Source organism: Oryzias latipes, chromosome 17, assembly GCF_053564925.1.
Source record: "Oryzias latipes strain Hd-rR chromosome 17, Olatipes_Hd-rR_3.1".
Classification (NCBI taxonomy): domain Eukaryota; kingdom Metazoa; phylum Chordata; class Actinopteri; order Beloniformes; family Adrianichthyidae; genus Oryzias; species Oryzias latipes.
The window spans coordinates 16,498,830-16,525,309 of record NC_136253.1 but is presented as its reverse complement, the minus strand read 5'-3'; the positions used below and the strand labels follow the sequence as shown (position 1 = coordinate 16,525,309).

Genomic DNA, 26,480 nt, shown 5'->3' with positions numbered 1-26,480 from the left:
GGTTTGGCTGCAGACCCCCACCCCCACATCCTAACCCCCCCTGCCTCTGATCACTGGAGCTTCCTGATCACCCTTTTCCAAATAAAGCTGTGAATTCAAAATCCTCACATCTTTTAGTTTTGCAAGTTTAAGCTTGCTGGGCTGCTCTTTGTTTTGCCCCCTTTCATTTGAACTTGTTTTGTTTTGCACTGCTGTCGGGTCAAAACCGCCTCGTTGTTTCTCATGATCCAGTCTGCAGTTGTTTTTTATTTTAGAGCTCATTCAAGGGAGTTCACATAAAAACTGTTTTAGTAAAATGTTAAGAGGTTGTGTTTTTGAACAACTGTTTCAATCTGCAGAATCGATCTGAACCCGTCCTCCTTTAGATGTTCACCAAGCCTTTATTTAGTTGAATTAAAGTTTGACTGATTAGACTTTTTTGGACTTTCAATTTCGCAATTTTTTTATTACAGGTTCTTCAAAACCAGAACAGGAAATGCTGTCAAATGTATCAATTAATCCTAGATCAGTAATCCCTGACAAATGATCCTGGATCAGTAATCTGTAATCTTTGATCACTAATTCAGACTCAGTAATACCGGAGTAGTAATCCTTATCAATTGGCCAGGATGCTTCTCTTGTTTTTGTCCTTGAATCCAGTTTCTATCATTTAGTATCTTAGGAACACATTAGCACACCGTCTGTTAAAGCTCGTCTGTCTGACCGTTTTGGAGAGAACTGAACCTGAACCTGCACATGTGTTGCTCATCAGCATCCAGGTTTTCATTCTGGGGTCTCCTCTGTTGGCCCGGAACTGTCCAAAGGGTCAGATTGATATTATTCCGTGTCCTGGACGAGCTTTTTCAGGGGCATCCAGTTCCTACATGCTAAAAGTCATAAAGTCGTTCTCATCAAGTGATTGTTGGCTCTGTTCTAAAAAGCTTTGAATGATGTAAATCCACTTACCCACGAGCCCTATTGCTCCACCAAGATTTATATTATACCCACTCGGTGTTGTTCTGTGCAGTACAGTACTTTTTTTTTTTTTTTCCACCCTTGGAGCCTGTGGATTCCAAAAGTACAGATCTGGATAGCATCAGACTCCAGATCACTGATTGACCAGAGAGGGACATCACAAACTTGTGAACTACTTTAAACTCTGTTAAACTAGTAAAACTAATAAACTACATAAATCTAAATAAAAATATTAAAACTAATAAACTACATAAATCTAAAAAAAAAATAATAATAATAAACTACTTAAAACTACATTAAGTACTGTTTTTACTTTGTTATAACTATTATATCCTCTTTTTTTAAATATTTGTAGACATGCACATAGAGAAACTGTGTGAACAGCTGCTAATGCCCGATCGCGTCACTCTTTTAAAAACCAAAATCATTTTATTGACACCGATGATGTCACACTCTGTTCCATGTCTTCAAACAGACTCCGCCCTCATGGTGCTGACCAGAAAATTTAAGCAAAATGACAAACACAAAAACACCAACGATGGAGTCGTGACAGTCACTCCAACAGAACAGAAGACCATGAACATCAACTCCCTTGATTCAGCATGAAAAGCAGAGCTGGACTGTTTACTCTTTGCAGAGCGGAAAATGACACTCCATGTTTATTTAGCGTCTGCTTCCCCAGCCTTCTAACCGCAGCTGTTTGGACTGATCGTACCAACAACAGTGAGTCCACAGAGGCAGATGCTCCACCTGCAACCGCACGGTCTCTGTTCAGGGAAAGCAGTGGGACTACACAGCTGCAGAGATTAAACTCAATCTGGACATTGTTTCCTGTGCAACAGGGCAAATGCTCATGCGCTTCATTTGGCCTTATTCCTAACTTTCCTTTTCACCTGAAATGGAAGCGAGTGAAAGCAGCCACAGATCTTGGTGCAAATGAAACCATTTTCTTGGACATAGTTTCTGCAGAGCAGCAGGAGTTCTTTAGAAATCTGAGTTGTGGGCGGGACCGTTGGCCTGGAGTGACCCTGCCCCGCCTTTCCCTCCTTGTTGAAGAGCAGAGTGGAGCTTGTGGCCCAGCGTATTATCTGTCAAAAAGAAGAAGCATTTTTTCAGCTGCTCCTGATTTATAGTCAGAAACCTTTATTTTTTTATACATGTCATCCATCATGACAAAAAGGCTACAATAACATGTTAAAAACAACAAAAACACTGTTGTCAGTGGGTCTTTTAGGTGTTAAGAGAGAAAACCTTAAAGGTCACAACAGCTTCTCCTCATCACATTTAGAGATTTTCCTGTGGAAAAGGTTCAGTTTCCCCCTTAGTTAAAGGCTCCCTTCCAGACTGTGGCGGTGTGGTTTTAACTCGACAGTTTGAGTTTTCCTTATGCTGTTGTTGATTTTTGCTTTACACCTGTCAGTCTAACCTGTGCCCCGCCCTCTCTCGTCTTTGTCCAATCAGGAGAAGCGGATAGGCTCCCTGGACGTGGCGAACTCGCAGCTGATGGCAGCGCTGACGCAGGTGAAGGAGCGTTACAGCACGCCCAACATCCGAAACGGCCTGTCGCCCAGCAACCCCACCAAGCTATCAATCACTGAAAATGGAGAGTTCAAGAATAGCAGCTGCTGATGGGGCGGGGCATGGCACATGGGAAGACCCCGCCCCCTCCCACTCTTAAGAGACGGGAAAAACAAAAATGTGTAAATAATCTTTCGGTGTACAGAGGGGATGTGTGTGTGCTCACTCACAGACTGAAGTGTTTTCTAAGAGACTTTAAACCTGTTTGTTCGTTTTGCTTTGTTCTACGTTCTTCTGTTTTTAACTTTTCCAGACGAGTTCTTATGGATTTTATTTATTCCTCCTCGTCCTGTTGCTGACCTACTGAATAGGATGGGAGGGGGTCACCCCTGCTCCTGTCTGTTGTCCCACGTTCAGAATAAAGCTGCTTCAAAGCACAGCCGCTGCCGTGTATCTGCTGTCGCCATGGAAACGGATCCGGGGAAAAACAGCATTTTCTGGTGAAACAGCTGATGAGGGGTTTCATTCATAATGTCCAAAAATGCATGCATTGAATTTCCTGCATATGCTTTTCTTTATTAGAGCTGTGTTTAAAAAAATTGTTTTAATCAAATCCATGTTAACGTATTCACTTTGATCATCTTTTGATCTATCTTAAACGCCTCCCCAGTGGTCTTTTAATTTTCATTGTGCTGTTTTTAGCCAAAATCAAAAAACCTGCGTCGCTCTTTAGGACATAGTTTCTGCAGAGCAGCAGTAGTGTAGTGGAAATTTGCCTCTTAGTTGTGGGCGGGAATGTTTACCCTTTCTCCCTCTAGCTTACAGCCCCTCACATCTCCAACCTAACATGTCTGGTGCAACAAAAAGGGTGAACAATATTGGAGCAGCTATCCAGTTTTGAGTCAGATGTCAGCTCAGACGAGGAAAATGAAGACGTTCATGGATCTATTTGTCTACAAGTGGATGCATCAGAATGGAGCAGAGCAGGGAACTCGGGCCTGCTGACTGTGGCTCCTACGTTGCTGCTACAAGCTTTTTCCAAAGGCATTATTTTGTCTGCTCCTGATTCGGAATACTCAGAAATGCAATTATAATCTTCATTTTCTTTATATATGTCCTCCATCACGAGAAAAATGCCACAAGAACATGTTACAATCATAATTTTCATTGGAATGGGTCTTTAATCAATTTGTAAATCAATTCTCCCTTTGGAGCTAATTAATTTTCAGAGAAAAAAAATAGATTTTGTTAGTTTTTATGAAAGAATTAAGCTTTTTCTAGCTTTCATAAACTAAAGGGAGAGAAGCTAAAACCCTAAGTAACAGTAACTATATATAAACTATATCTAAACTCTGTAACTGACCTCAGACTTGGTCAACTGAGTGATGAACTTGATGTCTGCCGCTCCTCTGAGCTTTAAAAACAACAGACCTTCAGCATTTGAAGCTTCTAAACCCTCAGACGTTTCTTTTAGATCTGCTGCTCCAGCTGGACTAAAAACGGATCCAAACCGGCTCAGCTGGATGTTCTTTGTGCTTCGTCACAACCACAGCTGTGTTTGAATGACCCTTGCTGGACACGCGCAGAAACTCCTCTTAATCGTAGACTTCATCAGCTGAGGCCAAAACCGTGTGATTGAGGAATGTTTCATAGATGTTTGCTGAAAAATGTTAATGTGGGAGGATGATAAAAATACCCCCCCCCCCCCCCCCCCCTCCAAAAAAAAAACGTAAGTAGAAGAAAGTTTTTTTTTATTTTTTTGGGTAAAAATTGAGTTCATTCTATGGGTGACCACAAAGGGAAGCTGCAGCTCTTTACATCCAACTGGGCCCCTCCCCAGACAAAACGATGAACTTCCAGAATTCTTTTTTAAAGATTGATCCAGAACCTCCTTTCAGTCCTTCCGCTCTTCAGTCTTTGTCCCAAAGTTCCTCTGTTTGAACTCCTTGACTTTGAAAAAGATGGGAATGACACCAAACAATCTTTAGGTTGAATTTGATTGAAAACGTCACGCTGTAGCTGAAATGGGCGGGTCAAACTCTTATGAGTGGAAAAAGCAACATCTCTCTGAGGTCAGCTTGTTTTTATACCACCAAGGCATTCAAAATGCCTCTCTGTTGAGCTGAGACCAGAGACGGCCAAACTACGACCATATGCTGCCCATTAAACTATTAAACTGGGATTAACTATCCTTATGTTTTAATCATTCTGGTGTTTCCCAAGAGATGGAGCACTACAAATACGTTGACCTTTGTTTAGATTCAGAAAAATATTCTGTAACTATAAAGATTTTTTTTGTTTCCTGAGTTTTCTGAGTCGTACAGTCAGTTTTCCAGTCATTCCAACTGAAAAACTGATTGTGTTTTCCAGTTGGAAAACAGCATTTCTCTAAGTTCACATTTTTACCCATTGGTGCAATTGGCACTAAATTAAGAACAGAAGCCACAGTTTTGAAATAAAAATTCCAAAACGATTTGCTTCAATATGTATATTAAATGTCTATTTTTTAAACAAAATTAAAACATTGTCATCCGGAACCTATTTATTTCTTTCATTTATGGGATAGGTTACCAAAACACTACACACATTTGGTTTGGCCTTTCTGTCAAATTTGAATTCAACCTAATTTTGAAATAAGAAAAAAATGGATGGTTAGATCCAGAAGAACCTCACCTGAAGGGATCAAACTGACTCGAACAGTCCTCGGCCCAAAGCTCGGTGGTCATGGGTTCGGTGCACAGCGGCATCTGAAAGAAAAGGCCATTCGACACAGTTGCAGGTTTGAACTCTGTAAGAGGGCACCAAATATAGGAGACTGGGGTTTGTGATGGCGCTCTGGGTTATCCAGGTCAAGCCCTCTCACTCTTCTTTTTAGGTCAAGTTCCTGACTGCCATACAGACAGGAATGCAGTGTTTTGTTCAGCAGCTGCAACCCAAAAGTGGACTTTCTGTGCCTTTTGCACAGAGGTGTGTGTTTGTGTGGTGGGTATGATGAGTATGGAGTTATTTCAGTCTCAATAATCAGAAATACACACAACCGGTTTTACAAATACACACGCTCCGATTCACAAATGTCATTTTATGCAAACGTGAAAAATAAATTCGGAAATACACACCCTGTGTTTCACAAACACACATTGTGTTTCACAAATGCACACTAAATGTTTTACAAATGCACAATAAGTGTTTCTCACAAATGTGCACACTGTTTTTCACAAAAACATTTTAGAAATTCACAATAAATGTATCAGAAATGCAGACTAAGTGCTTCACAAACGTGATTTTTAGTTACACATGTGATGTGAACTCACAGATCATTCGAATTGCAGACTGTGCATTCAAAATCCCGTTCTCGTTTGTGAATCTCTCCGTGTGTGTGAGAGATTTTTCTACGGTGAATATTGAGACTCATCTGACGGAGCGGGTCGACTAATCTCACCATTGGCTAGTGAATCTGTCAATCAAACTCGTCGGCAAAGCAGGCGGGTTCGCTTTTAGCCAATTGTATGGCCCCTTACACTTTCTCTACGCTTTCTGCGGGTGGCAAAAGCCCCGCCCATGTTTGATTCTGGACCAGTCGGTCGTTAGCGTGTTAGCTTTAGCATGGCTTGTCGGTTTATTTGCCTTCGGTTGTCAAAATTTACTGGCTTGTGCAACTTTTCAGTGGACCTGGTAGCAAGGCAACATTGGTTGAATGCAGTTGACATAGAATCCATCGAACTCTGTACTGGTCATGAGATTTAAAATGAATGTTTCACTCGGGATTGTTTGTACGTTATCCTTCTCTTAGCTTTCATGCTAGCGTCATTTCAACACTCAGACACGGTCCCCTTCGGTCTTGATCATATGAAGGTGGAGGAGAAAAACCTGCAACTTCCACAGGTTTTGTGGAGAAACTGGCATCACTTTGCTCCGTACCACGCAGTGGGACTACATTACCTCAAGTTCATCTCACTGTCAATCACAGATACCCAATACACCTCCCCTGCTCCCCAAGTCACTCTGCTGGAACTTAATTTTATTTTTTTAATAACTCAAATGTCATAGATTTTATATTGTAACCATATACATATACACCTCTTGGCCAGGTCACCCTTAAAAAAAGTTTCCTCATCTCTCTGGGTTTTATAACTGGTTAAATACTACACAACAAAAGATGGTCATAGAACAACAAAGTGCAAACATTCACCCTTTATTGCAGAGTAAAATTCAGTGAAAACATGGACAGATTAAAACATCAAAATTTAAGCAAATGTGGGATCTCTACTGATTTGAATTTTATTTAAACTGGAACTAATTTTCATAACATCCTTACATACAATGAAGTCCCTTGAACAATACAGCAGTATTTATTTGAACTCTGTCTTGCTCCCTTCAGTCTCTCTTCTTCTGTATGTAATTATGTCGCCTAAATTAAGTTCTAAACAAACGGGACAGTAAAGATGTAGGTCAACTCCCAAACGGTCTGAATTACACAATGGGTTGATGTCGTCTTGCAGTTCCAACATTTGTGGACCCAAAAGGGGACTGTCCCATACCAGGACATTGATCCCAGGATGAGGTTCAGTCATGGATCCACTCTCCTCCCATTCATTCTCTGGAACCAGCATACCCTGACAAAAAAAAAAAAGATACTGTTTATGAACAGCACTGTTTTTTTTATGTTTTAGATTATGTATGAACAGAGACCCACTAATAATGACTTATATTGTTTCTAGCAGGCAGACCTCATATCTCCATAACTGTTTATAATTTGCAAATAAGTGACTCTTAACAAAGTAGTGAGATTAGTACAGCTGATGGCTCATAATGCCATGCATTGTGATGCATTTTGAACTTGCAGATGTGCTATTCTTCCTACTTGATTTAAAAAACCAAACAATTTAGGGAAATAGTTTGCACCACACAACAATAATACTTTTCATTCATTTTTGATGAAAATTCCTTGTAGTCATTGTGATTTCATTATACTGTTCTTGATACTTTCCACTTTAGTCGAACTGCACACAAATCAGTTGTCCAGTACAGTGAGATTAAATAAAGCAGTGTTTTTCAACCAGTGTGTGTGCCGCGGCACACTAGTGTGCCGTGGGAGATGGTCCTCATTAACTGATCTAAAAACATTTCCCATCTCCAGGAAATCAGCTCTTTGTTAATCCAAACAGGCACTGATAAAACACTGAGTAGTTAGGAATATAAAAGATCTTAAAATGACTTTTTCTTTGTGTTTATTTAATTCTATAAAATACATTTTGATAAGGTTGACGGTGCCGCGATTTAGCTGCAGCTATAACTGTGTAAGGAAAAGTCGCGCCCCTTTAACTGTCTCCGCCAATCATTATTGAAGGCTTGATCACATGTCATCAGTCTGACCAATCAGAAGTGGTTAAAGTTTTCCCTTCCTTGTTCTTAATTCTGCTGATAAAGTCGCTCAGTTATAACAAAAATACCAGCTAAAGCTCGTCTTTAGCGGTGTAACTTTCCACAGAGTCCAGTGTCAGACCGTGGAACAAGTGAACAAAGGTTGAAAAACACTGAAATAAAGCACTTACCCGGGGATCAGAAACAGGGTTCTGGGTCAAGCCCAACTGCCACAGCTGATTTGGTGTCATGCTTTGCTCCGTCCTGATTGGATGGCTGTCCCACGCGTCACTAAAGACATCCAAACTGGCCTGAATGCGTGGTAGAAAAATATAGTGGCAGCAGAATACGTGATGTTACCGATATTGAGCAAGTCTTGGTCCTCAGGAGAGTGCAGGATGTTGTAATATAAACCAGTAACAGTCATGAAGACATCACACCAGAGGAGCTCAATCCTGTATTTGGAAAAAAGCAAAAAGAAATATTATATTGTCAGATTTATTTTTAATACATCATTCACTTTTATGTTTATATTAATGCGTCTAAAACTAGGTTCAACTCACCGTTGATTGTGTGTACACTTTTGCTGCAATGAAGCTGTTTGTGTCAGTTCTACGTACTGTGAGCATCAACTCAGCTATGCCCACATTTTGTCCTCCGTGATCTCCTCTCACCCTGACAATAACATGAAAATCGTGTCTCAAACACATAATTACAAATGCATCGCCAATACGGTACACATCAATTTAAAATGTAATGTTCTTATGTATGTTGCCAATAAGTAGAATTTCTAGGTTAGACAAATTGCAGGAGTGGGTTACATGTATCACTGGGGAAAAAATTGAGGTGAGAGAGACTGTTAAGGGGGGGTAAAATGTTATTCATGAGGGGAAAGAGTTTTAGAGTTGCCTTTGTTTTCAGAGGAGTCTAAAAAAAGTTATTTTATTTTTGTACAAATAACCAAGTGCTTATACTGCCCGATATGTGAATAAAATATTTCTTTATGAATAACATGAATACCTCAGAGGTAATCCATACACGTTCACAGCGTCACTGAAGAAGGCCAAGTGGGTGTCTGCACAGTTGTTCTCTGCTATATTCAGGTACAAGATCTATGGAATACAAGTACAAATACTTTCAACTGGCAGATATTTACAGGGGCAAAAATGCTAAATTCCCAATTGATAGGTAAAACAGTAATACAATAGGATGATAAAATATGAAATAGAATAGAATAGAAAGGTATTTAGGATGTCACACTTCAGCAATTCCTAGAGAATAAATAAAAACACGACAAACATGGATTAGATCATTTAGCTGTCTGAGATTAAATTACATAATTTTCAAATATTAGAAAGGGGAATTTTTTAAAACACTCTTGCTATGATAACTTGAGCTTGTAGTAAAGAACAGCTTTAAAAAAAATCAGAGACAAGACACTGATCACAGGAAGCCTGTGTGTAATACTTACAGTAACTTCTACTCAAATCACTGTTGACAGCTGATTTCTCCCATCCGCCCTTTCTGTGACTACTTATCGACTACAAAACAGACTAAAAACATAATGTTTGGGATTCTTGTCATTTCGTCATTGGAAGTAAAGATACGGGGAATTTAGTGGCTGTCACTCTGACACAATCTCACAGGGCTTTTCAGCACAATACGGGTTCTAACGTTAGAAACTTAATGAGGCTTCTTTCATTCAACAGTGGATTCACGTCTGTTATATTTACAAAATGCAGTTTTCATGAATGTCATATGAATTAACTTTGTTGCACAATCCACCCCGTCTTAAAGTCTGGGTTGTGAAAAGACTGTGTCTAACTTTAACCCGGATCGCGTTTACATAAAGGCAGCACACGGAACAGCTAACTAGCTAGCTAGTTAGCATAGCATCAGTGTTTAAACAAATCCCCGTCTCCAAATCAATACTTTTTATTAAACTTTCTGTGCTGCTGTAAATCCGGCATGTTTTCCCCTTAGTTCCTTATGAATCATGTTAAGAACCTACAGATTGGCTGTATATCTAGCTTGAACCGACGCGCTAGCTTAAACTTCCCTCACACTCACAGGGCAGACAGACAGAATTTGAGTCAAAAGCCGGCTAGTTTCGAGGCCCCTGGTTGGTTGTAGTTACTCGTGTTGTGTGAAGAGCTGGTATGCCAAGTATAAAACTTGACAAAACCATCATAAGTCCTCCCCCGCTTTCATAAAAAATATGACCGCACAGGCTAAGCTAAGCTAATTTGCGGTGGGGGTACTCTGCAAACGACTCGGCTGAAATGTTCATAAAGCATTCACACATGTCACTTGGCCAAGGAGAACGCTTCAACTTAGTATTCAATAACATTACAGGACGTACAACGAGGGAATAATAATCAAATAAGTGCATTACTTACGGGCTGAGACTGATCCCTTTCAGAAGACCTCTCCGCCATGTTTGCCGCCCGCGTCCTCCCAACTGCTGTGTTGAACAGCTCCCTCCCTCGTCAGTTGAGAGTGAAGAGTGTAAGGGGCCATTCGATTGGCTAAAAGCGAACCCGCCTGCTTTGCCAATTAGTTTGATTGACAGATTCACTAGCCAATGGTGAGATTAGTCGACCCGCTCCGTCAGATGAGTCTCAATATTCACCGTAGAAAAATCTCTCACACACACGGGGAGATTCACAAACGAGAACGGGATTTTGAATGCACAGTCTGCAATTCGAATGATCTGTGAGTTCACATCACATGTGTACCTAAAAATCACGTTTGTGAAGCACTTAGTCTGCATTTCTGATACATTTATTGTGAATTTCTAAAATGTTTTTGTGAAAAACAGTGTGCACATTTGTGAGAAACACTTATTGTGCATTTGTAAAACATTTAGTGTGCATTGTGAAACACAATGTGTGTGTTTGTGAAACACAGGGTGTGTATTTCCGAATTTATTTTTCACGTTTGCATAAAATGACATTTGTGAATCGGAGCGTGTGTATTTGTAAAACCGGTTGTGTGCATTTCTGATTATTGAGACTGAAATAACTCCATAGATGAGTATCCTGCCATTTAGCTACTCTGTCGCATGGGGGCGCTGTGATAAAGCAAATGAGGTCTCATCAGGATAGTTTGGTGCTGGTGGTATAAGCAACCATTAAAAAAGTATGTTTTAGAATCTCATAGTTTATAATAAAAAAAAAAAATCATACAGAAAATTTGCCAAGGTTTGTTCTCAGTTATTTTTCTGTTATTTTCCTCCGACTGTTTTTCCCCCAAACCAGTTTCAACACGAACTACTTTATTTAGCAGAAAATTCCCAAAGAAAGAAAAATATTTTAAGTTAAAGTTGTTGTTTTTTGTACAAAACCAAATTTTCACCTACCTGACGTCACTACAGGATGCGCGTAGCAGACCAAATCCTAGCCCCGCCCCTCGGTGCGCGCGGTCCCGCGCGGTCAGTCAGGAACAACATGGCGCCGGGAGCTGGTTAGCCTCGGGTCCAGCTCAGCCTGAATCCCTGGTTCCGGTTCAGGATGAATCTCTGCGCGCAGATCTTACGGTAAGAGGGGCGCGGGTTCGATCACGGGACGCGGTCACGCGATAGGAACCTTCGTAGCGGCTGGTCGTGCTGAAGGAGCGCACGTTTGTTTGCTAGCGCCGTAGCTAAGCGGAACCACCTCCTTAGCGCGAGTCTCAGTCTGTCCACAAACAAACAGGGCCCGCTCGCTGCCAGCACGCCTTCGATTACACAAAAATGTGATAAGACAGTGAGCTTGCGGACAGGTGAGCTGTGAGTGACGTGGTATGCTGGTTCTAGCCGCCGCGTGCCACAGAGAATGCTAGCATATTTCTGCGCATGTCTGTTTCGCTTATATCTGGTAAGATGTGTTAGTGTTAGGTCTGTTTGTTTGTGTGAACCCGCTGCATGACGGGCACTAGCTAATGATGACTTGGATGTTAGCCTCCTCCCGCGACAGCGGAGAGGAAGTGCCGCGCGACGGACTTTTGAAGTCAGCTGTTCGTTCACGCGCTCTGTTTACGTGGTTGTGCGCGCGTGCGCTGGTCCCGTCTAACCTGATTTTCTGTTTCCGGTGCAGTCAGGCAGAAGCGCTGAAGGCGGACATGACAGGTGAGTCCCACACACACACAAACTCACACTAACACACACACACTCACGCACGTCTGGGCCCAGTTTCCAGCTAAGGTTGTTTAAGTTTAAAATCCAGACTGAGTGCAGGCTGATATGACAGAAGTTCAGGCTAAACAGCTGGGTAGTTCCTGGTCCGAGTTTGTTGTCACATGGACTAATAATTAGGACTGGATACTACTGACTTGCAGCAGGTTTACTGAACATAACTGAGTTCCATTCAGGCTCCACATTCACAGAATTCACCTGTAAGCCATGATCAGACGTGTTTTTATGAGGCGAGAGATTCCATTTCAGTAGATTTATTGATGATGTAGAAAAACAACATTTTGTGCAGGTTCACATCAGAAGATTTGTCTGGAATCTTCTCTGTTTCACCCTGACAAACATTTCATTTAATGTTTCCTAAAGTCTCATTATTGGAACACATTTCTTTATCGTTGTGAATCGTGTTTGGTTTTTTCCCCTCGGAAAATCCCCTGACAAACGGTTCTGTGTTTCTACAAACATTTAATAAAGATGGGTTTGAATAGGGATCAATAAAATGATGCATTCTGAAATACTTGAAGCACAGAAGTACGTTTGTGTTTAGAGAATCGTCCCTTTGGTAATGTTCACTCGTCTTCATCACACTGTCTGTTAGTGAAGAAGACTATGAAAACTGAAGCTCTGTTCATGAACCTGCTGATAGTCAAACTGTCATAGAGTTCAGACAGTCAAATGATCTTTAGTGTGTCATAAAGATCATCACTCTTCATCCTGAAGCTGAAAGCTTTGACTGCCAGAAAAGACTCATGAAGCGTCATTTAGTCTGCATCAGACTTATTCTTTGAATACAAAACAAGCAGGGAAATTAAAAATGGGTTTTTATAGATTTAAAACAATTATAAATACCAATCACCACTCAGATATACAAACTTCAGTATGAACAAATGCAGAACATAATCAGGTTTTTTAATATAAATCTTGTAGAAAATACAACATACATTAAGGACAAAACCCTTAAAGTAATAGTAAAATTTTAATGTTTTTCACTTTATTTTTCTGATATTCCTGTTTGTTTTTTCCTAATCATAAATATTCTTCTTTGCCATTTTTTGTGTCGGAGAAAGTCTTGATCGTATTTCATCACAGAGCATTCATCGTTGACTAGGCCTGCACAATAAACGGCAAATTTATGGTTATCACAACATCAAGCTGTGTAATATATGCATATCGCAAAAGACAGCGACAATTGCAATATATGGTTACCTTAAATGTGCTAAAACAATCTTATGGCAACTTGAAATATTTAACGAATCAAATAAATACATGTATGCATTTAACCAATCAGATGGAGCCCTTTTATGTTAGATGTTCACCTCCTATGTAGACCAGGGTCATTTGGATTATAAGTTTGAAACTGTGGCGATGAAATGGAAATGATGTTTTTGGTTGTTTTGCTCTTTGTTTAAATACCGCAAATTATATCGCCATCGCAATATTGATCACTAATATGGCATATCCCGAGTTTTCCTCATATTGTGCAGCGCTGTCGTTGACATTTAAGGTTATGTGTTTTTTCATATGTCATTTTCATATTAAGCTGCTTTTGGTCTTCTTTCTAGTTTCCTCAAAAACATGGATTTCCCTCTAGAATTCATTTGAACAGACATTTCTGCCCCCGTGTCACTTTGCTGCTGCAGTATTTTAAATGGATTCTGTTGTGGACTCATGTCTTGACATTGACAGGAAAAAGTGTGTGAATGTAGTTTTTCCTTTAGTCCTAGTCTGTAAATGATGAAGATGTTCTGCAGCAGCTTTGTTTATGTTCCTCATGGTCATGAAAATGCAGCTATCTGTTGTTTCCACACACTGTTGCTGTGTTTTGTTTTTATTTGAATCTTCTTGTTTTTTGTTTATCTGTTGAATCTCTACAACAAATGTGGGGATTTTCCGAGGGTTTTCCTCAGGACCTGTGGTGAATCTGTGTCCGTCTGTGTGTGTTCAGACTCAAAGCTGGGGGCCGCAGAGGTGTGGACGTCCCGCCAGGCCCTGCAGGATCTGTACCAGAAGATGCTGGTCACAGACCTGGAGTACGCTCTGGACAAGAAGGTGGAGCAGGACCTGTAAGCGGCCCCACCCCCCAATGCTCTCGCTGCAGCAGCGCGCACGTCAGTCAGCCCCCCTGCTTTATCCCGTTGTCTGTGTATGTGCAGCTGGAACCATGCCTTCAAGAACCAGATCACCACACTGCAGAGCCAGGCCAAGAACCGGGCCAACCCCAACCGCAGCGAGGTCCAGGCCAACCTGTCCCTGTTTCTGGAAGCAGCCAGTGGCTTCTACACTCAGGTACCTTCCACCCTCTTCTCCCCCCCCCCCTTGTGCAGCTGCTGTGTCCCGGGTCTGTGAGTGACCAGGATGCTCTGCTTCCAGCTGCTGCAGGAGCTCTGCACGGTCTTTAACGTGGACCTGCCCTGCCGGGTTCGCTCATCCCAGCTCGGCATCATCAGCAACAAGCAAGGCAGCGGCGGCGCCATCGTCACCCCCCAGCCCAGCTCCTGCTCCTACATCTGCCAGCACTGCCTGGTGCACCTTGGAGACATCGGTGAGGGGCTGATCATCTTTGAGCGGGGCCTCATAATTACTATTGTATGTCTCTTAGTCCTTATAGCACCATTGAGTGGCAGCAGATACAGCCCCCCCCCCCCCATGTCACAGCTGTCCAGTTCATGCAGCAGGAGCTTCCAGCTGCAGTGAGAGCAGCAGATGTTCATGTCTGAGTCCAGATGACCTCTTAGATTCTCCTGAAGCTGCAGCAGGATCCTGATCCTAACAGGATGTGAAGGAGGCAGAGCTTCATGGGAAAGTCAGGAAAGAAGCCAGAAGATCAGGAATCAGCAAAGATGTGATGCAACTGCTTTAAAAATATTCAAAGGAAAATACTGACAAATAAAGAGATGCTCTTCCATATGTAAATTATTAAAATAATGACAAAAATCTGTCTAAAAGAACTAAAACGAACATTAAATGAAGCAGTGGCTCAGGCGGTTCAGTAGGTCGTCCAATGATCGAAGGGTCGCCGGTTTGATCCCCGCTCCCCCCAGCCAACTATCGTTGTGTCCTTGGGCAAGACACTTCACCCTCCTTGCCTCCATTGTGGCTCCACTGGTGTGTAAATGTCCCGGTGATGGTCAGAGGGGCCGTAGGCGCGAACTAGCAGCCACGCCTCTATCAGTCTGCCCCAGGGCAGCTGTGGCCACATCAGTAGTTACCGTCACCAAGTATGAATGAATAATGGACACACTGTAAGCGCTTTGAGTGACTTAAAAAGCGGAGCTAAATCTAATCCATTATTATTATTATTATTATTAAATGAGTAATGTTTGTTTGTTTGTCTCCCTGAGTAGCCCCCCACCCCCCTTCTTGCAGCAGTGATGAAACAAGAACTTTATTTTGAAATTTGTTTTAGGGAGAGAAGTAAACCCGGGTTTTAAGCTTCAGCTGACCTCTGACCTCTTCTGTTTCAGCGCGTTATCGGAACCAGACCAGCCAGGCGGAGTCGTACTACCGTCATGCCGCTCAGCTGGTTCCTTCAAACGGTGAGTCAGAGCCTCCGTGATGGCGCCGAGCAGAGCAGCGGCCATGTTTATGCTCCTTCTGTGTGCAGTGGGCGAGAATTCATTTTTGACTCGCCAGTCAAGTTGGACGGTTGATTAAAAACAATCGACAGGCCAAACATATCTTCTAACAGCCAAATGACTATACTATTTTCCACAGAAAAACCTGAGGTGTTCTGCATTATAAACCGATATGTTGAATGCAAACAGAGAGTAAGTCATGGCAGAATTCAAACACAACCTTAAAAAAAACATTTAAGAAAAAAAACCTTTTCCATTGATTTCTAATCGGTATATTTTCTCTCTACTTTTGGCATTTTCACACCGCAAACATTATTTTTTTTATCACAAATACGTTTTTTTTTTGTTTCTTTAGTGCAGCAGCACAGCACTGTGCTGAAAAAAGCCCCATGTACCCCCCCTCCCCATGAAAAGAGAAGTGTCAGTCACCTGCAGTCCAAACCAGCTGAAATTTATGAAGATTCATTACATTATTTACAAAAATGAAACCGCAAAAAACAAATTCAGAAATGGTATGAACACATCAAGGACGTCTTCTAACTGTCATGTCAAATCAAAACACGCTGAGAAAACAGATTTACTAGAGGGGGGCAGATGGGCAGAAAATGCCCTTTATTCCTAATTCTGCCTCCAGGTGATTACATTTGATATTAAACCATAACAGAACCAGCCTGATAACTTTATAATGTTTTGGATTCTTGTCATGATGTCATTGACTGTGAAAATGCTGCGCTGACATGAGGGGGGGGGCTCTGCTTTCTTCAGCATGCTAATGAAGTTGCATACAAAAGTGGATTCACATCTGTTGTTATATTTAGAAAATGTTTTAAAAAGTTTTTTTTTTTAAATATGATATTAATGAATTTAGCTGTATTTTTTCCGACACGTCTTATTGTTTGATTTGTGAAAAAACGGTCAGACATTTAGGGCCAACTAAAGGAAAACTCCGGATATGCCATATTAGTGATCAATATCGCGATGGCCATATAATTTGCGGTATTTAAACAAATAGCTAAACAACCAAAAACATCATTCCTGTTTCATTGCAACAGTTTAAAAATTATAATCCAAATGACCCTGGTCTACATAGGAGGCAAACATCTAACATAAAAGGGCTCCATCTGATTGGTTAAATGCATACATGTATTTATTTGATTCGTTAAATGCTTCAAGCTGCCATAAGATTGTTTTAGCACATTTAAGGTAACCATTTATTGCAATTTTCGCTGTCTTTTGCGATATGCATATATCACAGCTGGATATCGCGATAACCATAAATTTGTGGTATATTGTGCAGGCCTATCGTACGTTAAACCAGACTACGGTCGCACATTAAGGACACACGGAACGGCTCATTAGCATAGCATCGTAACATTTAGCATCATGGCATCAGTGTGTAACAACACTGCTGTCTCCAAATCAACACATTTTATTCAACGTTGTGTTGCTGCTATAAGTCCAACAGGTGTATCCTCCAGTTCTTCTGGATCCTGGTAAAAATGGTCACATGTCCCGCTGCTTCATCAGCTAAACGTTACACAGACAAGTGTACAGAAGTTACAGGAGAAGGTTTGTCATGTCACACGCACTTGTGTACCTCGCCTTTTTTATTTCTCAGCCTTGCAGAACATGCTCCTCTTTGTTGATGTCTTTTTCATGTCTGATTGTAGCGAGAGGCGGGCGGGCTAACCTTACTCCCAACAACGGAAACCCTAGAAAGCGGAGTGATGGGAAAGTAAAATCCTGATTTTCCCAAAACTAAATCTACTAAAACAACAAATTTGAAATGAATTGATAAAAAATAATATATATATATATATATATATATATATATATATATATATATCTCTTTTTACCAGCCTTTAACGCTAACAGCAGAGGAGGAGCATGAAAACAGTTCACCTGAAGAAGGGCTAATGAACATGACTAAATTGACGCAAATATTTACGCAGCGTGTGGCGAGTCGCCCTCTAACGCTGAGTGCTAACTTTAGACCCTGCCTGTGTGTCTTGCAGGTCAGCCCTACAACCAGCTGGCCATCCTGGCCTCCTCCAAAGGAGACCACCTCACCACCATCTTCTACTACTGCCGCAGCATCGCTGTCAAGTTTCCCTTCCCGGCCGCCTCCACCAACCTGCAGAAGGCGCTGTCCAAGGCCCTGGAGAGGTAACCGCTCCCCACGAGGGTTCAGGTCAGTTTGATGAGGAGCCTGAGAGTTAGAAATTCTTCCTCTTCTGCAGTCGCGACGAGCTGAAGTCCAAGTGGAGCGTGTCCGACTTCATCAAGGCCTTCATCAAGTTCCACGGTCACGTGTACCTGACCCGGAGCGTGGAGCAGCTGGACGCTCTGAGGCAGAAACTGGAGGAGCAGTTCCAGGTAGGAAGTCTACAGGTTACATTTACGGTTTTTACATTTTAACTGGGATTTCTTTCTGACAGTAGTTTTGTTTTAATGTAAATTTAGATTATTTGGCAAATAAGGTCATATAGAGGGTTCACACTGACACTATTTAATCACGGAGCTTTGCTTTTCCTACAGTAGTGTAAGTGAAGCCTCATGTCAGTAAACTACTCAGATATGGTGATTTCGCTCAAAAGATAAATACAGGAGTCTTGACACAGAAAAGGTTCATGCACCTGGACTCTTGCTTAATGTTCTTGGAGCTGTTAGAGTCTGTAATCCTATCCAAGCACCTGACATTTATACCGTCACGCTGCACAGGTGAGGATCTGAAGGCTTAAAGAACCTGAACGACCTCTGCGTCCTAATGTTTTGATGCCGTTCACATTCCCTGTTACTCTTCTTCACTGAAGCAGACTTGCACACGGGTGTGTTCTTCTGAGGGACAGTTGTTTAGAAAAGACTGCTGATAAAAACTCTGCAGACAAGATCATCACTGTGAAAAGGGAGATACAAACTCGTGTTGAATAGGATACGACCCCTTCGTCCAATCAGCACATAAACCTCCATGTCAGTCAACCTTCATGCAGTAAAAAAGAAAAAACTGCAGCAAAATCAGCTGATGGCCCAACGTGTAGCTGCTGCAGTCCACTGATTCCTCCTACAATGATCTGCTGAAGAACCACATCATTATCTCTTCATCCTTTTTCCATCGTCTGTATGAAGACAGCCAGCAGTTTTAACAGGAATTCATTAACTATAGTTTCCATCAGATTCCTGTTCAATTCTCTATAATGCTTCCAGCCAATATGGCGTAGGCAACACACCTTTTTGGCACAAGTTTTTTTATTTTATTTTGATCCATCAGTCATTTTTAACAGATTCAAAGTTGTGCCAGCAAAAATTCCCAATTTCAATTTGTAAAGCCTCGACGTGCAACCCATGGAGGTGGTGGTGGTGGGTGATGATTTTCAGTGTTAGGTCACTGTAACTCAGATCAGAGGTCATGACGTCTATTTGGCTGCCGCGCGAGGTCAAATATCTGAAATTTGGTAAAAAATTTACATCCTGTCAACCAATCAGGAACTCAGTTTTGTGACCTGTTGATCAGCAGGTGGAGTCTAAAACCAACATGGAGGAGAATCAGATCGTTCTCCTCCAGAGCTTTACCATATTTTTCTCTTTTGCATTGAGGCCATAAAAAGTGGTATTCTTCTTTTCTCCCTCCGCGGACTACGAGGACAGTCAGTGTGTTACAGAGACACGGAAGTGCGGCTGACAGTGTCTGTCATTCAGACACAGCTCGTGCAGCAGGGATGAAGCTCACCGTACTGGGAGAGTCTCTCATCAACCCGGACGTAGAGACGTGATTACTGAAGCTTTTGCAGAGCTCTTCAAAAAAACAACAACAAACTTTATCTCTTAACATCAGCCTTTCCTTCTGTGCATCGTAAATGAGACACAGTCAATGGTTCCATGTACTGATGAGGCTAACAGTAGCTCCTCCCACATGTGGTCGTAGTGTCAGGTTTATGAAAACCTTTTTAAACGAGCGTCAAGCATCAAATTCAGTTCAGGAACAAAGGTGGAAGACCTGAATTTTTGCAACTCCATGGATTGTATCAATATGAATGATCTAAACTACATGTCACTATAATTGAGTCTCTAAATCTGTGTTGTTGGGCTTTTTAAGATGATCAATGCTTGTAACTCAGTGTTACATTGATTTAAAACAATTCTAAAGGTGGTCAAAAGTCTTCATTGAACTCAGATTGATGTATGGCCTGTGAAAGTGGCTCCCTCTGCTGGCCGTCTCTGAGCGCTTTATGGCTCTGTGTGCAGCGGCTGATCCTGCAGAAAGCCTTCAGCTCCCAGCAGCTTGTCCACATCAGCGTCATCAACCTGTTTGAGCTGCATCACCTCAGAGACCTGACGGCGGATGAGCGCAGCTTCAGCTGCGAGCAGCAGACCTGCTGGTTCCAGCTGCTCGGCCTCTTCAGTAAGACTGCAGACCTTCTCCTTTAAAGGTCTGAGTGCAGTCCATCAGTTATTTTTGTCTCCTCAGTGTCCTTCCTGGGCCTGATGTGCAGCCGGGTTCTGCTCAACAAGAACCAGGACGAGGAGATCATGGGCGAGTGTCCTCTGCCGGCCATCAAGTTGTCTTTGGACTGGCTCCGGTTGAGGCCCAGCGTCTTCCAGGAGTCCGCTGTGGAGCAGAGGCAGCAGTAAGTTCCTCCTTCGCTCACACGGAAATGTCCTTCTCTGCTGAGTATTTACCTCCTCCCTCCCTCTCAGTATCTGGGCTTGGCTGGTGTCCATCCTCAACAGCTTCCAGCCCAGAGAGGAGGACCTGTCCTGCTCCTCAGGTAGGACAGAGCTCCTGTGGCTCCGTCTTTAATCTCACAGGTTCTCTGGAGAGCTTTCAGCCTTTCATCAGGGTCAGGAGGAGGGGTTGACAGAATGATAATGAGCTTTGTCTTCACAGTCAGCTCTGCCTTTTTTTACAAAAAGCTAAAAGTCCACATCACTCGAGATATTCAACCGTTCAACCTAAAGCTCCACTCCTCATTCCGAGCAGACCATTTCACCTGGGGAGGGGGGGGGGTCTCATTCCTGACCAGGAACCATAGCCTTAAGCTACGTTAACAGCTGCCTCCTCCAATGAAAAGTCCATGTAAACATGCGTAAATGTGCATTTTGGTGTCCAAATTCTGGCATTATTTTTATGACAGTTTTTGAGCACTACGTACAAAACACTGGATCACTGAAACCGCGTTGAAAGAGAAACCAGCTCAACCAATCAGGGACTCTGACTTAGTAGTGTTGCATGCATGCCGTCCTCCTTTCTGTCATGGAAGTGACAACTGTTTACAAATTGATCATGAAGGAGAAATGAATAGTTGCAGTTTGTGCCCGGCTGCTATTATAGGACACCAAGTCTTTTTATATACTGTGCCCCATTATGCTGCTCATCCTCCTGACAAAGATCCACAAACTGTAAGCAGGCATCAAAATTTATATCTCAGAGGTTCCCAGAAGATCTTGTCTCCAATTCCACAAAGGCACAAACGGATGTTCTGACTCCCAGGATCTCTATAGGATATCAGCAAAAAGGAGGATTAGGTCTGGTTTTTCTCTGCCAGAACCAGTTCCTGCACAATCTCAGGTTGACTTGACGCTGAGGATGTTTGTTTTTTTCACAGCTGCGCCCCTGCCAGAGGAGTTTGAGCTGCAGGGTTTCCTGGCTCTGCGGCCCGCTCTCAGGTACCACCCTCCTCTTCCTCGCTGAGGCCAGCAGATAGGGAAGCCTCCATTCCACATGGATGCTGAGGCTTGTTCGTGTGTTCCAGGTGTTTGGACTTCTCTAAAGGCCATCAGGGTATCCTGGTGGACAGGGACGGGCTGCCGGTCCACGCCCGGCACCAGCGGCTCGCCAGTCTGGGAAAGTGGGTGTGTGACACCCAGCCAGGGTGAGAATCCTTCCTCTGAGGGGGGGTGTTCAGTTTACTGCCTCCTCAAGCTCCTCCTCATTCGCCTCCTCTCTGCAGGCTGATGCAGTGCCACGTGAGTGAAGATGGCCTCCTTGTCTTCCTGACTGATATTCCGGAGCAGGCCATCGAGGAGCCGCAGGAGAAGGAGGTGCCGGTGCTGCAGGAGTCGTCCAACGGCGAGCAAAATGACGGCGGAAACTCAGGCCTGAAGTCGGTGCTGTCTGCCGGGAAGACGCAGAGCTCGTGGTCGGATGGCGGCGAGCGGCCTGTGGTCACCTTCAAGGAGAACATTAAACCCAGAGATCAGAGCCGCGAGCCCGCTAGAACCCCAGTGCTGAAGGACGCCAGCAAAGAGCGCCGGGACTTCCTGAAGGGGAACGCTGGGAAAGTAGAGCCAAAGAGGGACGGCAAGAGGAAGAGCGAGGTGAAGAAGAGCCCTCTCGACAAGCCTGCAGATGCCGGCAAACAGGTGGGGGCCAGTCAGTCATGTGATGCTGCTTGTTTGGGGGGGCCGCACACTGATCGAGTGACTCTACTGCAGGTGAAGGCGCAAATGGAGCTGAGGAAGACTCCGGTTTCCGAAGTGAAGAAGACTCCTGGCACTCAAACGCAGACCACCTGCTCCTCCCAGTTTATCCCCATTCACCACCCTGGAGCCTTCCCCCCCCTGCCCAGCAGGCCAGGTAGGGGCTGACTCCGCCTCCTCACCTCACACCTGGAGCGTCCTCAGAGAAAGACGTCCAGAAACATGATGGACACATTGGGTTGGAATCTTACTGATGCACCCCACTAATACTGACACTTCACACTTAACAGCAGGTGGCGCTGTTTGCTCTTTCTGTCACCTGCAGTCTCAGATCCCATTTCATTTAATAATTAAGCAGATATGGGCTTTGAAATAGATCTCCTGGTTTAGCTGAAGCCTCGCTACTTACAGTGAGGCAGAAAAGCATTTAGTCAGCCACCACTTGTGCAAGTTCTCCTACTTAAAAAAATGAGAGAGGCCTGTCATTTTTATCATAGTTATACCTCAGCTATGAGAGACAAAATGAGGGGGAAAAAATCCAGAGATTCACAATGTCTGATTTATAAAGAATCGTTATCATGATTTTATCCTTTGAGTAACTGAATCAGAAACCTGACATTCTGTAATAAAGCACACGACTGGAACGATGCTCCATCTAAAGCTGCTAACCCATTTGCATGCATTCACAGTCCCCTCTGCTTTGTTCTTCTCAGGTTTCCCGCCCTCCGCTTACGTCATTCCCCCCCCAGTGGCGTTCCCGGGGCTCCAGGTCAGTCCAGGATTCACCTTCTCTCCTGGAGTCTCTGTTCCCGGAAACTTTCTCCAGCAGGCCGTCCACAGCCAGGCGGGAGCTCAGGTTCAAGGGGGGAAGCAGTCCCACATTCCCTACAGCCAGCAGAGGCCCTCAGGGCCAGGCCCCATGACCCCGGGACCCCCCACATCCCAGCAGGCCTTGCAGCTCCAGGTTCAGGCCATGAGCCAGCAGCAGTCACCCACCAAGCCGGTGCATCAGGTGGGGCTGGGGAAGAGCCCCCCTCACCATCCAGGACTCCAGCAGGTCTGACCCCCCCCCCTTCCGCGGCAGAACCCCCACCTCCCAGTGCAAGGATTGACATGGTTGTTTTCTCTGAGCAGTTCATGCAGGTTCAGGATCAGCCCACTAAGATGTGGAGCCAGGCCGCCCTGCAGAAGATGCCCCCCATGCAGGTGTCCCCGAAGCAGCAGCCCCCCTTCTTCATGCCGCACCAGGAGTCCCTGAAGCTGTTTGAGCCCCCCCCACAGCTCTCCAGCGTGGACAACAAGTTCTCTGACGTAAAGATGCCAGACTTTCCCTGGGAGCCCTGGATGAGTGACATGAGGATGAAGAGACCCCCACCAGGGGTTGTCTGTGCAGACCAGGAGGCCTCGGTTGGCCCTCGAGGACCCCCCTTTGAGGTGAGCTGCAGAGGCCTGGGTTGGGGGGGGGGGGGGGGGGGGGGTGCTGTAACTTCCTGTTGCTCAGCTTCTAGAAAACTTTCCTCCTTTTTCACCTTCGTCTTACTGGCTTCACTCTGTCTCTTGCCCCCCCTCCCTGTCCTCCCTGTCCTTGCTTCATTTCTCACTAGGACAACAAGAGCTCGCCTCTTCTCCCCCCCGACCTGTTAAAAACTCTAGCAGACTTGGAGGCGGAGGAGGAGCTGCTCTTTGCTAAGCCCCCAGACTTCTTGCAGGCCTTGGCCGGTCCTCTGAGCTCTGCTCCAGGACCAAACATGTTTGTATGTAGATCTGCTGTCCTCCTCCCTGGCCCCGCCCACAGTGGAGCGGCTCTGTTCTGGTTGGTTGGTTGGTGTGAGTCCACAACTTAGGGCTGATCTTCCCCCGACAGTCTGCCTGTGATTGACATCTGTGAAGACGGCAGCAAACATTCCCCGGATCACACCAAACATCCCGCTCTTGCATGCTGGCTTTGCTGTCGGGTCCAGGATGTTAGAACTGTTTTGAAGTGGGGGGGTTGTTCTGACCTCTGCTGTGCTCGTTTACAGTCAAACCAGAGCAGGATGGAGAGCGGCCCAGAGCCCAGCAGCCAGTCTTCTTCCCTGCTGCCAATCCCAGGCTTTCCCATGCAGGTGAGGCCCCCCAGGAGTGAGAGGTGAAAAGCAGCGCAGCCTTTTCCTGCTTGATTGACAGATGAACACCTGGCTCTGTGGTTTCAGGAGTTCAATCAGAAAAGCATCTTCAGTCAGTTCTATGGCAAAAACCTGCCCCCCAGCTCCAAGCCGGAGGTGCAGCAGGAGCCGTCCCTGTACTCCCTGTTTGAGGGCACGCCGTGGTCCCCCTCCCTTCCTGCCAGTTCAGGTATGGTCACCTGTAAGGGGCTCATTGATGGCGCTGTGGAGCGTTTCTTTTTTTTTTTTTAATTGCACGCTTCTCTCTGATTGGCAGATCACTCCACCCCCGCCAGTCAGTCCCCCCACTCCTCCAACCCCAGCAGCCTGCCCTCGTCCCCCCCTACTCACAGCCATGGGGGCGTGCCCTTCTCCAACTTTGGGCCCATTGGTACTCCAGACAGCCGGGACCGCAGGGGTGCAGACCGCTGGAAGGCCGAAAAGAGCGGTGAGTGTGGCGTTGGAAGCATCTGAGCTCCTGCTGGGGGGGGCTCATGGATAATGAGCTCCTTCTATCCTTCAGGAGGTGTAAGCGGCTTCGGCTTGGACTACTTGCCGACTGCCCCCCCCTCCACGTTGCCCGACACCACCTGGCATCAGGGCGGGTCTACGGGCTCCTGGACCAATCAGGAGACTCCAATGGAAGAGTCGTCCTCCACTGTGTTGCTGGACAGCTTGAAGGTTGGTGGGGGCACAGATGGGTGTCCCTGCTGTGGGTCTCATCGGGGGGGGGCCGTCACAACACTAACCTTTACTGTTACCCCGCAGTCCATCTGGTCGAGCTCCATGATGCAGCCGGGCCCGTCGGCGCTGGAGCAGCTCCTCCTGCAGCAGAAGCAGAAGCAACAGCGGGGTCACGGCGCCATGAACCCCCCCCACTGAAGCTGGCGCTGTGCGGCGCTTTGTCCAGATGTGATCAGTTCACCACCAGGAGAAACAGGGGGGCGTGACACGACGTGAAGTTTGTAGATGAGCTCCAAATAAAGTGGGAAATTAAACCTGAAAATGGTGAAGCTGGGGAGGCAACGACCCCCCCCCAACACAGCTGAGTCACCACCCACACCGCCCTCAGCCGTTGAGGAGCAGTGGCGCCCCTCCCGGACTGGAGGGCGCAGGGATACCTTTCGCTGGGGTTTCCTTCAACTTGCGGAAATCTTAACTTTGAGGGACACCCCCTCTCCAACTGGACAGCCCCCCCTCACCAGGTCGGCCCCCCCCCCCCTTGATTTTATCAGCCGCCTCTTTTTAGAAGATCCCAGAAGGCGACGTATGCTCAGCTTTGAGGAGCGCAGGTTTTTGGCGCCTCGTTGTGCAGCCTGAAGCAGAGTCACTGTGGGAGGGCGAGGACCACGTGGAGGTCAGGTTCAGGGGGAGGTGGAAAAAAAAACAGGCCGGACTTTTACAACATTATTTCTTTGGAGGATGGAGACAGGTTTGGTGTTGCTGAGCTGGAAGAAGGCGGTGTTGCTCACTCCGACACATTTACTAAGAAAGAGCTCGGCCTTCACTAAGGCGGGGAGGGGAAGGGGGGGGACTCAAAAACTGTCAATCTTAGCTGTAGCGCGTAGGTTCAAGAGGTTGCAGATTCTCCATTAAAAAAGAGAAATGTGATTTGTTCATAGCGATTTTAGCTTCTAGGCTTCTCTTCTATGTCTTCTTGTTACTAACGAGAAAAAAAAGAAAGTCATAACCCCGCCCATTTAGCTAACCTGCATTTACGCTCTCTGTTTGTGTTCGCTGCAACTCTGGCGCCGGTTGGTGGCTCCGCCTTTCGTGAAATGTAGATGAGTGTTTGTGCTGCGTGTCGGCGGCAGCTTCCTCACTTCTGTCCACTGACGGCGGCTGAAGTCGGTCCAGGGAAAGCTGATGGGTCGAGGCGGGAAGGAGGATCCGGAGCGCCCAGCGGTTCTGTGTGGCTGCATGTGGTCCGAGTTCTGGAGCTGCTGCTCATGCAGAGCCGGTCCTTTCAGACTTCAGAGACTCCTTGCTTGTTTTCAACCTTCAAATCCTTGTTTCTGTGTTTTAAGGAGGCAGATCATGTTTACCTGCTCACTGATGCTGGAGGTGTGCGAGGGGCGGGGTTTCGGGGTGTGTCAAGCGTTCAGCGTTCCTGTTTGTTGAGAACCAATCAGAGTGCAGCTTTTGGGACAGGTGACCAATCCTTCTACTTCCTGTTTGAGCCAGCAGAAGTCACTTTTCCACCTGAAGAAACAGTTCTGGAGATCAGCCCGGTTTCATTGGCCCGCTGAAGGGGGGGCAGAGTGTATATTTTCCACGTGGTTGTGCTTTTCTGTGCATTTACCAGCTGTATCCGAAACCTAATAAATCTCATGAATGTGA

The 26,480-nt window shown here is 44.9% G+C and overlaps 2 protein-coding genes and 2 long non-coding RNA genes across 23 annotated transcripts in view; 2 read left to right on the top strand and 2 right to left on the bottom strand.

Moving 5' to 3' along the window:
- Positions 1 to 2,911, top strand: part of rasal2 (RAS protein activator like 2) — a 52,400-nt gene extending 49,489 nt beyond the window's left edge. For all 15 annotated transcript variants that reach the window (XM_078934680.1, XM_078934681.1, XM_023965211.2 and 12 more), the window contains one exon: positions 2,416 to 2,911. In XM_078934680.1, coding sequence (XP_078790806.1) covers positions 2,416 to 2,583 — 168 coding nt within the window. In that variant the 3' untranslated portion in view covers positions 2,584 to 2,911. The remainder of the gene's footprint in view (positions 1 to 2,415) is intronic.
- On the bottom strand, positions 1,906 to 11,336 carry LOC144986750 (uncharacterized). Its single transcript, XR_013650607.1, has 3 exons — positions 11,195 to 11,336; positions 5,146 to 5,219; positions 1,906 to 2,042 (listed from the first exon to the last, which is right to left on the bottom strand). It is a non-coding gene; the product is annotated as an uncharacterized LOC144986750 (long non-coding RNA).
- On the bottom strand, positions 6,649 to 10,401 carry LOC144986749 (uncharacterized). Of its 3 annotated transcripts, none has more exons than XR_013650606.1 (6): positions 10,233 to 10,401; positions 8,854 to 8,945; positions 8,397 to 8,508; positions 8,194 to 8,288; positions 8,025 to 8,109; positions 6,915 to 7,085 (listed from the first exon to the last, which is right to left on the bottom strand). It is a non-coding gene; the product is annotated as an uncharacterized LOC144986749 (long non-coding RNA). The 3 variants fall into 3 exon arrangements; XR_013650605.1 differs by having other exon boundaries at positions 8,025 to 8,124; positions 10,233 to 10,400; XR_013650604.1 differs by having other exon boundaries at positions 6,649 to 7,085; positions 8,025 to 8,288; positions 10,233 to 10,392.
- Positions 11,231 to 26,480, top strand: smg7 (SMG7 nonsense mediated mRNA decay factor). 4 transcript variants are annotated; one of them, XM_023965205.2, is made up of 23 exons: positions 11,231 to 11,371; positions 11,910 to 11,941; positions 13,950 to 14,067; positions 14,158 to 14,290; positions 14,375 to 14,546; positions 15,469 to 15,540; positions 17,595 to 17,745; positions 17,820 to 17,955; positions 19,822 to 19,978; positions 20,045 to 20,204; positions 20,275 to 20,345; positions 21,183 to 21,243; positions 21,330 to 21,449; positions 21,528 to 21,939; positions 22,012 to 22,153; positions 22,710 to 23,053; positions 23,131 to 23,430; positions 23,601 to 23,750; positions 24,018 to 24,101; positions 24,189 to 24,330; positions 24,418 to 24,588; positions 24,664 to 24,821; positions 24,909 to 26,480. In XM_023965205.2, the coding sequence occupies exons 1-23, from the start codon at positions 11,346 to 11,348 to the stop codon at positions 25,020 to 25,022; spliced, it is 3,426 nt and encodes a 1,141-aa protein (XP_023820973.1). In that variant the 5' UTR covers positions 11,231 to 11,345; the 3' UTR covers positions 25,023 to 26,480. The 4 variants fall into 4 exon arrangements, with proteins under 4 accessions (XP_023820973.1, XP_023820975.1, XP_078790813.1 ...); XM_078934687.1 differs by lacking the exon at positions 11,231 to 11,371 and adding an exon at positions 11,456 to 11,595; XM_023965207.2 differs by lacking the exon at positions 23,601 to 23,750.

Bases quoted from the DNA above. Each gene is read 5' to 3' on its own strand.
- smg7 (XM_023965205.2), top strand. From the start codon at position 11,346: ATGAATCTCTGCGCGCAGATCTTACG. The intron at 21,244-21,329 runs GTACCACCCTCC...CGTGTGTTCCAG, and splicing joins GCTCTGCGGCCCGCTCTCAG to GTGTTTGGACTTCTCTAAAG. The intron at 21,940-22,011 runs GTGGGGGCCAGT...ACTCTACTGCAG, and splicing joins CTGCAGATGCCGGCAAACAG to GTGAAGGCGCAAATGGAGCT.